The 13,735-nt window shown below is 45.7% G+C and overlaps 1 protein-coding gene across 5 annotated transcripts in view; it reads right to left on the reverse strand.

The window, feature by feature from the left end:
• Positions 1-13,735, reverse strand: part of CHD2 (chromodomain helicase DNA binding protein 2) — a 54,525-nt gene that overhangs the window by 14,943 nt on the left and 25,847 nt on the right. For all 5 annotated transcript variants that reach the window (XM_086849858.1, XM_086849859.1, XM_086849863.1 and 2 more), the window contains 17 exons: positions 12,924-13,149; positions 12,097-12,197; positions 11,404-11,448; positions 11,086-11,261; positions 10,286-10,410; positions 9,463-9,679; positions 8,757-8,846; positions 7,712-7,902; positions 6,528-6,716; positions 5,843-6,005; positions 5,337-5,489; positions 4,784-4,855; positions 3,546-3,695; positions 2,802-2,950; positions 2,196-2,292; positions 1,375-1,467; positions 711-884 (listed from right to left, as the gene is read on the reverse strand). In XM_086849858.1, the coding sequence (XP_086705984.1) occupies positions 711-884; positions 1,375-1,467; positions 2,196-2,292; positions 2,802-2,950; positions 3,546-3,695; positions 4,784-4,855; positions 5,337-5,489; positions 5,843-6,005; positions 6,528-6,716; positions 7,712-7,902; positions 8,757-8,846; positions 9,463-9,679; positions 10,286-10,410; positions 11,086-11,261; positions 11,404-11,448; positions 12,097-12,197; positions 12,924-13,149 (2,411 nt within the window). The remainder of the gene's footprint in view (positions 1-710; positions 885-1,374; positions 1,468-2,195; positions 2,293-2,801; positions 2,951-3,545; positions 3,696-4,783; positions 4,856-5,336; positions 5,490-5,842; positions 6,006-6,527; positions 6,717-7,711; positions 7,903-8,756; positions 8,847-9,462; positions 9,680-10,285; positions 10,411-11,085; positions 11,262-11,403; positions 11,449-12,096; positions 12,198-12,923; positions 13,150-13,735) is intronic.

Raw genomic sequence — 13,735 nt, forward strand, 5'->3', positions numbered from 1 at the left:
TGCTCATCCTCCTTTTATAACCACCAGTTTCACAGCTGCATTTTGATCTACTAAGAGATGTTAAAATATTGATTTTCATGGGGTTTTGCCACAGTCCCATAGACTGTTTTGAAAACCGTGACACTTCAGTAACTAACCTGGATTCATCCAATATGAATTATCCTTCTCTGTGTTTTTAACATCAATATTTTTTCCCAGCTCACCCCAGAGAACAGCTCTCTGTCTTCCCTTAAAGTCTCATGTCCCAGCAGAGCCTCCTTGCACAGTCAGCTTTCTTTTGGATTGGGGTAGATCCCATTACCTAAAGAATTTGGGAAGCCACCACTTCTTTGGCTCCTCAGGATCCATCTTTAAGCAACTGCCACCCAGGGAGCTAAAAAGCCCAAGGAAATGAGACAGCCAAAAAGTGGCAAAATCTGAAGCAAAATCCAGTACAATTGGATACTTTGCTTTGTGGTCACTACTGATTCTTTTGATTTTGTCTGCTAAGGTGAGATGAGTCGCACCAAGTCCAGTCTGAGCCCTCACCCTGCATCCCAAACCATTGGTCCAATGCACAGTGCCAACAAGTGGTCACCGTGCTCTCTGTCCTTTATCCCCAACCAACTTTGGAGGAGGGAAAGATGCTCAGATGGCAAGGAGGCTTCTCCTGAGCATTCCCTTTGCCAGCTCTCTCCACCAGCCTCTCACCCCCTCAAGATGGGCTGTACCTTTTTAGTTGAGCTCCGGATTCGAGGCAGCATGTAGATTTCCTCCAATTCTTTCTGCCTTTCTTCCTCCTCCACCTTTTTCCTCTGCTCTTCTGGAATGATATCATCCCAGTCCTTCTGGGACCGCTCATCCAGCTCTGTCTCTTCCTCCTCCATGGTTGCAAAGTTGGCAACCTTTAACAAGCAAAGGAGAAGCTTTAGCAATTCCCTCCCCTGGCAGGAACACCCCAGAGCTGTCTGCTAAGCCTCAACTTCTTCTCCATAGGAATTCTGCCAACATTTCCATAACTACTTCATAATTGATCCCTATGTCACTACATTCCTGGCTCCTTGCCATGTCTTTGGACTAACAGCTTTTGAGGAAGTACGTGCAGTTTAAGAAGTACTGCTGAGTATTTGTAAATTATAGAGTTTGTTTCCAAATTTGGTAAATTCTGCATTTTATTCACAAATTTTATTCACTTCAAAACCACTTAGTTGAAATTAAATGAATACCTACATCGGGGGGTTGGGACTGGATGATCTCTAACTTCCCTTCCAACCCAAACCACCTTTGATTCTATGATCTCTCCGAGGTGTTCCTGCCTGTTACTGACCTCACCACCATGGCAGGGTGTGGGGAGCCACATTCCCACACCCCACTACTGAGCCTGGGGGTCCATACCTTGAACTGTGAGAGCAGCTCGTCGGTGGCACTGGTGGACACCTCATTCTCCCGTGTTTCAGCCAGACGCAGAATCTCATCGATGTCCATCTCCTGCCAGTCAGGGAGAAGGAGGGATAAAGCAGAGGGTGCCAGGCACAGCGGGAAGTAAGAGGCTTTGAGAACAGACTCGTGTGCTGATATGAGCTAAATAAAGTGCAAATATCTGCAGGGTGTCATCCTGGAGGGCAGGGATGAACTATCTCAAGTGGTACAACGAAGTACAAATAAGGTGACAGGACAGAAGGAAAGGACCATTAAGGCTGAACAGTGGGGAAAATTCCCAGGCAGTGAGATGTATGGACTGTAGACTGTTTCCTTGGGGGGAAGCTCTGCTGCTTGGGTCATTAAGAGAATTGGTCAAAACACTCAATGCTAAACTGTCTAGCAATGTTACACTGAGGCAGGAGAGAGCAACCTGTTTGCTGCACTGTGCTGACTCCTGCCTCGCTCAGAACCACCAAAAAAGGATGCTGAACAAGTGTTCAGAAGAGGCAGGGAGAGAAGCCTTCAGCAGGCTGTGCTGTCACTAGCTAATAATCCTCAGGAGGCAAAGGACTGCCTTGGTGACCATTTATTTAATCCCCAACAAGGCTCTCCTCATCCCCTGATCCTCCAGTCCCAAACTCTGCTTTCAGCTTCTCCAGACTCCCACATGTCCTATTCATCACCAACCTGCTTTCACACACAGGACAAGAACAAAGCAGGAGCAACCACACACAGTCGCTCTAGCAGACCTGCAGAGCACTACAAACTGTTATGTGATTTCAATTTCAAACTACCTGAGGCTCTGACTCTTCCCCTTCAAGCTCCTTGAAAAGATCTTCAGCTCCAAACTTCAAAATAGCTGTCAGCTCCTCTTTGTTGAAGGGATTTGAGCTGCAAGAACAAGAGAAGGAAAAGGTGTTTTGAGCTGTTCAGTCAGAACTGCTACAGCACAAAACCATACCAAAGTTTTTCCTAATTGAAGCAAGGAGTAAGTTTTCTACCCAGCACTATAAAATGCTTTGTTATTAATCTCTCTCCTGCTCTAGCACAGACAAAGACTGCAATGGGAATCACCTCCATCTACTGGGGGAAATGAAGAAAATCTGAGGTCACTGCCAAAATGCAGCTGTTCCACAGTAAGGTCCCCTCAGACCAGGATGGGTCTGAGGTGGAAGACAGAAGCAAAAACAAGTAGTGCCCTAAAACTAGTTTTAAATTTCTGATCATCTTCATCATATGTGTCCAAATTAATAGCTGCAGAAGCCAAACCTGTGGAAGCTGCCATTATTTATTAGCCTTCTGCCCTGTACCCTATCAAATAAATACTGTGAAATGCCAGCAGGTGAGGCTGGTTATGCCATGTGCTCCAGACATTTCTGCCTCCTGACACCATCACGTACTTGGATCTCCCGGAGTTGTTGTCCAGAACAGTCCGGCCAGTGGTGTCCATACGCTGGATAACCAAATGATCCAGCACCATCTTCTTCTTGGCTCTCTCAATGATCTCCTCCTCCACTGTCCCCTTTGTGACCAGGCGGTAAATATTCACCTGAGAGGTAAAAAAAGCACAGCTATTTCCTGGACAGGCTCTGCTGATACAGCAATGCATCCCTCAGCTGTTCTCACTGGGCTGCTGGCATTGTCTCTTCATGTACTTCCTTTCCAGAAGGAAAACAAGCACATTCTCTCTGTATTTCAGGAGATCCAGTTAAAATCAGGATGTACTGATCCTGTAGTGTGACTAAGCACAGAGTAAAAATCTTCTGAAACAATCACTCTAAATTTAAACTAGCACCAAACTAGCTTTTCACATCTCTAATAACCCCTAGTAAAGGTGGATGTTCTACTTTCTAAGTTTATCAGGGCAAGAAAGAACAGAATCCACTAGGACTAGGCTGAGAAGTGCAGTGCCATGGGCTGGGTTCTGGGTTTGCTCAAAACCAACAGAAAGAATTTGCACCTGGCAAATCTGGGCTGGTTTTTTTTGTCTCCTACTTTTTAAAATGAGAGTCCCTCAGTCAGCACTCTCTGGAGCAAGGACTGGGACAAAAAGCCCATGTTTTCAGAAGCTTTGGCAAGGTGAGAGGATGTTTAGATGCCCACACTGAAGCCACAGTGAAAACAACCCAGGCAGCTCCTCTGACCTGCTTCTTTTGTCCAATCCGATGAGCTCGAGCCTGAGCCTGAAGATCATTTTGGGGGTTCCAGTCCGAGTCAAAGATAACAACAGTATCAGCAGAGGCCAAATTAATTCCCAGCCCTCCAGCTCGTGTTGACAACAAGAAACAGAAGTCCTGAGAAGAGAAAAATAGAAAGCATCCATGAGTTAACCAGCTTGTAACTGTGGGCATAAAATAGCAATACTGACTCAAAAGCTGTAAAAGGAAATGGAGGGAAGACTGTTGTACTCATGCTTCTTAAAGCAGAAAAAGGACTTCCTTTCCATAAACCCTGTTCATGCAGGCTGAGCAGCAGCACCAATCTTTAGGTCCAGACCAAGGGTGAGGCAGTGCTGGCCCAGGTGAAGGGTGTGAATCAATATGGGAGAGCAACACAAGCAGCTCAAGGCAAGGGCACCCTGGAGTCACTTCTGAAGGTCAGACTGTGCTGCCCACCAGACTCCTACAAAGGCAGCAGACAAACACCTGCATTTTGTTGCCTGAATCCTGTTAGGAGTGAGATCAGCAATGAACAGATTGTGCCAGGTTAGAGCCACGATGCCTGAGCCCCCATGGATGTCCTCAGGACAGGGAAAAGGACAGGTTCTATGGGCATTCGTGCTCCTTCCCCCACTCACACACTTTCTTTTGATAACTTTCCTACAACCACGGTCTTTCACAATTCCAATGTGAGCCAAGAAATCTGCTCCAGCCCAGGCTTTTGGAGTGAAGAAAGGTATTTCTCACAGCTGGGTTGACTGACACAAAAACAAGTGTCTTGCACCAGTCACTGTGAGTCAGCAAGCCAGATGAGAGGTTTTAGATGCCCTCTCCTATTACACTGGAGACTTTCACCTCCAGCACCAGACTCCACTGCCTGCCAACACTTAAAATCCTTCTTTTGCCTCTGTCATTTCATATTCAAAACCAACTTCAGACTGGAATCACTCAGCAACCATCTCATTCTCCAGACCAATAGGGAGAGAATTGCTAAATTTTGGTTCTTCCCAGCCTCTTCAGGACTTTCTGGAAATGTGACTTGCAGCCCTGTTCCTTGGTTGTGAGAGATTTAAAATAAGCAACATGGCTGGTTGGAAAACCTGCCATATCCATGTCTTTAAAAGTACCTGGGGTCCTGTGAAAAGAACTGAACTGAACTAATCCCCTCTTGTCAGTCACAACCTGTGGCTCAGCCACAAACCCTCAGCCCAGGACTGCAGTACCTCGGAGCCGTCGGCGTTGAAGTGATCCAGCGCCTGCTTTCGGATCTCCCCCTTGATCGAGCCGTCCAAGCGCTGCAAAAACCAACAATAATGATAAAAGAAAGAAGGTAAAGCAGCCCTGAGGGACTGCTGCACCCGAGTACTGTCAGCCCTACAGCCCCCTTTGCTGCCTGCAGCGTTTATTTGTTAAAAATAGCCACCAATTATAAATAACTGCACTGCCTCAGCTGTGTCACAAGGGCTGGGGGATGCTCAGGGAACAGGCACAAAGCGGGTGACACAGCAGCTCCCATTACAGCCTCGCAGCCAGGCTCTCTGTGCTCACTGTCCTCAGGGTTTATCACATGACAGAGCCCAAAGCAGGGGCCTGTCAGAGGAGTTTTGCAGAGATGGGGCCACACTGAAATGAAGGGACATCCCAGTTCCCTCCAGTAAGTGCCAACCCCAGCCACCAACCTGCAGGGGACTCAGTGACTCCCATTGCTCAAGCTCCCTCCACTTTTTCCCACACTTTCAAGGGGACCCCACTGTTTTCCATGCTGGTGTTTCTCACCTGAAAAGGGTAGTGTTTGATAGTCAGGTACTCTGCCAAGATGTCCAGCATCCTCACCATCTGGGAGAAGATCAGCACTCTGTTGCCTCTCTCCCGCAGCCTAGTCAGCAGCTTGTCCAAGAGAATCAGCTTTCCACTGCTCCTGATCAAAGACTGAAGAAACAACCATCATTTCCAATCTTACCCTTATGTACATCACACAGAGACCTGCACAGACCTGCTCCTTTTGGAGTCATTCATCTCTTGTACATCTCTAACCTAATCATCTGGATTTACACAGCAGAGCCCACACACACAGTGAATCACACAAGATAGATCTTACACTGCCCGCAACTCCTGTTCTAGAAAGCCATAAAATGTTGCCTACAGTGAAGGGCTGGGGATTCAAATGGCTTGTAAGAACTATTTTTAAAGAAGTAGCTAAAGTTTCACAAGATATTATTTTATTGGGAGGACAAAAGAATGAAATTTAAGGGAAAAAGGTGGTGACCAAGGACCCCACTCACCTGCAGGGTCTCAATGCCATTCTCTCTCTCATTTTCCTCAGGAGGTTTGATAAGGTAGCAATGGTTGCAGCACTTTTTCAATTCCATCACAATATTCAGGAAACCAGATGTGCTTCCCCTTGTTCCCTTTGAAAGAGCTTTGTAGTTTCTTGTCAAAATCCACCTGCGGGCAGGAAAATTAAAGTCTGGATCATTACTCAGTGCAGAGTGGAGTCTTGGAGGAACAAAACCTCCAGGAACAGCTCATTCAGGCATCAGTCTACCTCCCTCCATCTCACCTCATTTCTTTTACAGGATGCTTCTTCCTCTCTAAAAATCCTGACCTGACTTTCCTGTTGATATAATCACAGCTTAATGTTGAACAGCATCCCAACTTTGTGCATATTGTCACTCTTACCCTATATATATATATATATCTTCCTATATCTTAGGAAAGATATAACCTCTGTCTTGCAAAACTGGCCAGTTGAACTGTACCACTCTACAAAAACATCTTCCAGAAGGAAAGATACCAACAACCCCACCTCATATTCCTACTGGGAAGCTCCCAGTACTGCAGGTGATGGTGTCACATTGCACTCTGAAGGCCACAGTTATGCACAGAATACTGGAACACATTTCCAAGGCCCCCAGAAAGATATGCCCCTTTCTACTGGCACCCCCAGTAACTCATTCAGTGACTCACTTGTAATACTGCTTCTGCAGAGCAGACATTTCCACTCGCAGGATCTGCTCCACTTTGGCTGGCAAAGATTTCTCCACATCCTTCTTCACTCTGCGCAGGAGAAACGGCTCCAGGACTTTGTGAAGGCTCTGGTAGCCATTCTCTCGACCTTTCCCGTGATCCTCCTCAAAATCCTCCCAGAACTCAAACCTGGCAACAGAAAGGAGGAGAAGGGAGGAGTCAGAATACCTCTTGTCTTATGGCACCAAACAGCATCTGCTGCACCACAAGACAGGAGACCAGCAGTTTAATGGAAACACAGTGGAAGAGAACAGATTCGCTCTGCTCTGGTTAACTGAACAGACTGGTGGCAAAGTTAGAGGATCTCTGGGCTTAGACACCTTCCTAACATCTTATATTTGAGCTCCACACTGAGTCCCAGGACCCAAAATCCCAAGTTTCCCACTATTTTATTCTGTTGGCATTTACCTGGCAGCAGTTTCTGAACTTTCCACGGTGCCTCCCCCAGGCACGGCTTTGACAACTGGACTGTTTTACCCTGCTCTGAAGGTTCTTTTGGGATTGTTGCTTCCTCTGACAGCTCCTTTGAAATGTGGAGATCCGCTCTCCTCCACTTGGGAGACCTCAAGCCTCTCTTTCACTCTTTCTGTGATCCAACAAAAAGAATTTGGGGGACAGCTCTTCTTGCAGTGAAACATAATTTCAGTGAGCTTTGGGGCATGCCTGCCTTAGCCTTAGAGATGCCTGTAACTCAATTTATTCTAAAGAAAACAAAACATTTGTTACACTGTGGACACACAATCATCCAGACAGCACTCTCAGAGCTGCCATGAAATGGTTGGCAGAGGTGCCTGAACCACAGTGTACTGGAAACCTCAGAAATGGCTGAAAAGATTGCTTAAAACAAGTTTAATTTTTTAGAGATGGCTGGAAGACAGCAGACAGATTTGAAAGGCATATATCAGGTTTCCCCATTCAGTTTGCTGCCAGAAATACTACTTGTGTTAGTTATTTAACCTTTGATTTTCCCCACTAATGCCTGCTCTCCTATCATTGCTGTCACACCACTGAGTTTAATTCAGGGATTTAATTCAGGGATTTCTGCCATTCTGCACTCCCTTGAGCCTATTGAACAGACAAGAATGGACAGAGGCATTTCTTGGAAGGCCCAAAAGGAGACTCACTTCTCTGGCATGATGAAGTGCAGCAGGGACCAGAGCTCCTTGAGTGAGTTCTGGAGCGGGGTGCCAGTGATCAGGAGCCTGTGGTTGGACTTGAAATCAATCAGTGTTTTGTACAGCAAGGAGTCGTCATTTTTCAGCCGATGGGCTTCGTCCACGCCTAGAAAGGCCCAGTTAATGCTTCCCAAAACAGTCTGGAGGAAGAGAAGGAAAAACAGGCGCCGAGGAGACGCTGGGTCAGACAGGCCCCACCACCCTGCAGGTGTGTCTCCCTCCAAGGCCAGGCAGCCCTGCAGTGTGTGCTGCCCTGGGTGTCCTCACCCTGCGCCTGGACACTCACTTTGCTTCTTGCTAACAAAACTGGGGGACCAGGGTGCCTTCCCAGAAAGGAAAAGGTGAAAATCAGCCATGCTGTACAACACTCCTGCTGTATCTGAATAGTCCTGCAACAGGTACTAATCCTCCTTTGCTTTACCCAAAAAGCACAGTCCTTCCCCAGATCTTTATTTCCCCTTTGGAGCCCTGGGTCCCACTGGAGCAAGAACAGGAGAGCAGATGAACAAGCCAAAAACATTCAGGTAATCCAAGAGTTTTGATTATCATTTTTTCTTAAGCTTTTTTTTTTTTTTTTTCTGCTAGGACTCAGTGATACACTGACAGAGCTGATAATATTTCCTAAATAGACAGATTTCTTGTAGATGTAAAAATTCAAACACCGTTAACACTGTGGCCAGAGGTTCAGTGTAATGTTTTGTCCTCATAACAAGCCTAAATTAAACCAGGTAAAAATCCAGGTTGCTGGACATGCCAGATGTCTCATATGTAAAAAGAATAGCACAACTGTGCAGTGAAAGAGTGAAGGCACTGTAAAATGTAAAATGTGTCCCACTTTCCCACATGCTTGCATTACTGGGAAGGAAAAGCAAACAGTGGCTGCAGTTCTTCATCACCACAGAGGGAAGAGATGAAACCCACTAGCTGAGAACTGGCTTTCCCCTTTGAAAATGAGAGAAAGTCTAAGTAAAAGCATCCTTGGACCATTACTCACTTTATCCTTCAGAAGGATCTCATAAGTTGTGATAAGTGCATTGAATTTCAATCTTTTAGACTGAGAATGGATCCATTCGTATTCACGTATCTGTGAGGGGAGACAAAAGTTAACTTGAACACGTTACCAAGAGGAAAGAGTTAACAATTGTTATTTTTGTGTAGCTGTAAGCCACAGACTCCAACCAAGTCCAAAGCCCTGTTCCAAGGTGCAATTTGATGAGCTCAAGGTCCCCAAGGAACAATTTTTTTTAGAGCAGACAAGGTTCACCTGCCCTTGCACAGGTAACAAAACAAGGTTAACTTGCTGTTGTGACATTGATAAGCACATCACCTCACTGCAGACACCACTAGAGTCCCAACACTTGTCTGTTCCATTGTCTGAACAGTTCCAAACACTGAAGAGAAGCACTTTTACACTGCTGGACTTCCTACTGCATGTTCTAGTCCAGATCAGTACTGGCTTCCAGACTCTGAGAGAAGCCAGTACTCCTGCACACAATCCAAGGCAAAATAAAGCAGAAAATTTCCTGCAGCAGTGAGTTACACCCACACACTCAGCTACACCAGCTCCAGCTGCCTGCACTGCTGCCAGCACTATCCACCAGCCTCTCCAGCTGACTGTGTCACACACATCACACACAATCTGCTGCTTTGCACCCAGTGCTTCTCCCTGAGCCCTCACCCTTTGCTCTCTGATTACACACCATGTTCCTGCTCATGAGGTCTCCAATGTAAACCACCACGTTTATCTCGGGTGCCCACACTTCAAACTCCCTCTGCCAGGAGGTGAGGGTGGACAGGGGCACGACCACCAGGAAAGGGCCATACAGCTGGTGCTGATGGAACAGGTATGACAGGAATGATATTGTCTGAATCGTCTTGCCCAGTCCCATTTCATCAGCCAGGATCACGCTGTTGTTCCTGAGAAAGAGGAGAACAAACAGAAATGCTGTCTGAGTGCATGTTTCTGCTGCTGCTCATTTACTGTGCTCCACATGAACAGCAATCCACAACAAGGACAGAGAGGGGCAGTGCAAAAACAGTTATTTGAACACTTCCACGTGGATCCCAGGGACAGACAGACTGAACATGCCACAATAATGTGCAAAAATGAACTATGATGACTCCAAACTGGAAGAAAACAGGCAAAGGCAGAGGGCAATCAGTGGCCTAATTTTAGAAGGACATTTCTCAAAAACTTCAATGAGAATATAAGCACACTGAGCCAGAAACCATTTTTTCCCATTAAGTCAGTGGAAATCTAGGGCTGATATGTACCAGGCTTACATAACAGCCAAATTCATCATGTGAACAAGCCCAGACAGGGAAAATGCATTTTGTTTTCACACAAGGTTTCTTAAGTTCATGCTTTAAGTAGTTCCTGCTCACAGCATCTGCAATGATAACATTTGAAATCCTCCAAGCTGCAGAAGGAGGGTGGGCAAAGACCTCACTTGGAAAGGAGGAGTTCCAAATCCTTCTGGGACAAAAAATCCACAGAATGAACATCACAGCCTCTGTACATACTTGCACCAGGAGTGAGCAAGCCAGTTGAGGCCCTCCAGCTGGTAATCCCGCAGCTCCAGGTTCTCCCCACCAATGTACGAGGGCTGCTTCTTCAAGGCAACAAACCTCGGCCTCTGCTTCAACACCTGGAAGAGATGCTGACATAAGTCCACTGAAGAGAAAGACAGAATTCTCAGTGGCTGAAAAGCTGAAAATTCAGCAATGAAATCTATGAATTCAGCAAAGAGTGTGTATCTCTTCACTGGTTCAAGTTCATCCACATTTTCCTAGCCAGTGCTTGTGTCTGCATTTCTTGTGATTTGCCTGCTGCCCTCTGGTTTATGATCAGGCCTCTGAGCCCCCCAGGAGTGTAGTAAGCTGCACAAAATACATAAGGGATGGAACAAGCTCCACTTCCTTCTTTGTCCTCTTTTGGTTTTTCTCCCATTATTTCTGTCCCTCTCCTTCACTGTATCAGCATCTTGCAGGCTTCCTCTTTTCCCAGGTGTGCTGTTTTTTCATCCAACTGATATTAAAACTGCTGCAGCTCCTTCTGAGGAGGAAGCACTTTGTAAGGATTAATTAAGCCTCCCACTCCCCAGGGGGACATAACGTTCTCACTGTGCACAGAGTAAATGAAACTCAAAGGGGTTCACATCTCTGCTTGAAGTACAATACGAGCGCAGAAAACAGCCCTGCAAATGCAGGTGGGAGGATGGGAAAATGTTCTCTGACATTTATCCTGACAAAATTTCACGTTCCCACTGCTTGCATCTTCCCCCAGCCTGGAGGAAGCCAGCAAAAGAGAGAAGCCAGCAAACCTTGCAGTCCCGGGTGGGAATCGTCTTGGAGTTATTACGGCTGTTGAAGCTGTCAATGCAGTGCTGAAATTTCTTGCTGATCAGAGCCTCATCTTCCCAGCTGCACTCGGCATAGGGCAGCCCCATCCACTTACACAGGTACTCAGGGTCATTTGAGGAAGTTTTGCGACTGTTTGCTGTCAAATATGCAAAAAAAGCCCAAAGCTCAGCAGCTGTGGTTGAGCAGCTGAACCACAAGCACAGTTCACAGCCTGGACAGACACAGGACAGGTCTTGGCTCAGGAAAGGTGTAGAGAGACCAAATAAATGTTCCTTTACCTGGGAAATCTGAATGTCCCGTGGCAGACTTGCTGGTCTTCACAGCTGTGTTTGGAGAGAAGGGAAGGGAGGGTTGGAATGCTGGCAGCCAGCAGAGGGAGCAGGGCAGGAGAGCGCTGCCTCACACCCACGTTTTTACAGAAATTGTATTGGAAATAGGTTAAACAGCTCTCCAAGCCAGTTCCCAAAGCAACTGGGTGCTGGCACCTCTGACTGACATGACTGTGATATTACCAAAGTGCTCAGCAAGTTCTGTTTCTATTTTTATTAATCAATCATTAAAATCTCAACCCTGAGCTTCCTTGCAGTCTAACCACATCCTCAACCACACCACAGAAAGCAGATCTAACAAAAGCCAGACCCATTCTGCTGCTTTGGAAATAAACATCTTGCATCCAAAGGGTTGAAGACAAAGAAATTCAGTAGCCACAATTTCAGCAACCCAGTCATCCCATACTCCAGGCAAGGAGAGTCACTGATTTGTATTGCTTGGAAATACAAATTTGTAAACCTGGATTTCTACTGTCCAAATTCCTAAATTTCACACAATGAAATGCAGTAAACACCGTAGGTTTTCTTCAGGGATACTGGAGGACAGGGAAAAAGAGATAACTGCACAATCATTCTGCTGTCACATGGAATAACGTTCCCATTCCTACTTCACCCCTTTACCAAAGTTTTGGCTCCACTTACCAATTACCCTCTCCACTATTTGATACTGTTTGTTCAGCTCTGAAGCCAGCTCTTGTTGGCAGTTGAAATATTCTACATCTTCAGGTGATACCTTGCCCAGCCTAGATGCAAAATAATTCAAAACAAACAACAAAAAAAACACTATAATGCTTCTGTCATAGTGCTCATGGATGTTGCATATAGGAAATCTATATGCATATTTTCTATATGATTCTATCATTCAGACAAGTCACAGAGGGAAACTACTGTTATTGACATATTTTTTAAATTTCCTACAATTATAAATTATTGCTGAGAAGCAAATGTCATAGATGTTCAGACTGTCTCCCTGTTAAATGCTGCCTTATGCAAGAATCAGTGTCAAAACAGGAACCAAATAGAGATGGAAGCTGCTACTCCAGCTTTAGCACTTTGGAAAGACATTGTAGCTCCCCTTATAGATCCTCGGGAAGCTGGACATAAACTGATGCAAAAACTTGTACACAGAGCCTAAAATTAGCAAGGGTTAATAAGGCTGCAAGCCCTCACAGCACCTCCTGGGCCAGGTGAGTCTGTGCACCATTTATTTGTCATTAGCCTTCCCAATTCTTAAGCCTAGGAAGTGGCAATAGTGTGGATTTCATGCCTTGTCCTCTCCATTTTCCAGCCATCCACACCACAGATATCATTTCTGTGGGGGGGATGTTCCTCAGCAGGCAAAGAGAGACCAGAGTGCACATGAAACACACTTTGTAAGAAGAAATCAAACATTTTCAGTCATGACTCCTCAAACCTCTGGCTAAAAACAATTTGCCCAAGGCCAAATCACTGCTTGAAATGAAGCCTACCATTGCTTGATCTCCTCCTCTTTTTTCTTGAAGTTTTCTAGCTTTTTCAGGCCCTTCACTTTCTGCTGCTGCAAGGACTCCTCGCTCTCCCACGTGCTGTGGATGTATGACCAGCCCTTCCATTTGATCAAGTACTGAACTTCCCCCTCATCCTTCTCGGGGTCGAAGTCGGCGCTGGGGTTGCCGTTGGCCTCGGTCACGTACACCGTGGTGGAAGCTCCGATGGCTGCAAGAGAAACCAGCCTGCACTTGGTACCCTCGTTATCAACCACTGCACATCAGCTGCACTACAGCAAAAAGTTACTCTTCTAATACATCTTTTGTGGGAGCACAAAGAACATCCAAAAGATTCTGCAGCCCTGTAAGGCAGGCACACAAAAGTTTCCCATGCAACAGAATCTTTTTAAATCTGTCATAAGTAGCTTTTCTTTAAGTATAATTCAAAGGCCTCTCGAAAATGTTCACAACCATTCAGTTTTACAAAAACACTTTTGTAAGGCTTTGAGAACAAAACATTGGCTTTATTTTCATTATGGCTTTGTCAATGGGGCTATGAAAACTGACTCTCCTAGATCTGTTTTATATTTCAAAGCAGAGAAAAGCAGGAATTGCAGAACAATGGCTGCGTCTTTAAAATGCGTGCAGGCTAAATGAAAGCTGCCGATCACAGAAACTACAGAGATTTTAGGATTTTAAATATTATATGTTACAAAAACCATTACATATTACAAGTGGTAAATAAGAGGCATAGAGGAAAAGATGAAAAGCACTGAAACAACCCTTGGCCCCACTTTAAAGTTGCAAAAGCATCG

Source organism: Cyanistes caeruleus, chromosome 13 (genome assembly GCF_971803275.1).
Source record: "Cyanistes caeruleus chromosome 13, bCyaCae1.hap1.1, whole genome shotgun sequence".
Taxonomy (NCBI): domain Eukaryota; kingdom Metazoa; phylum Chordata; class Aves; order Passeriformes; family Paridae; genus Cyanistes; species Cyanistes caeruleus.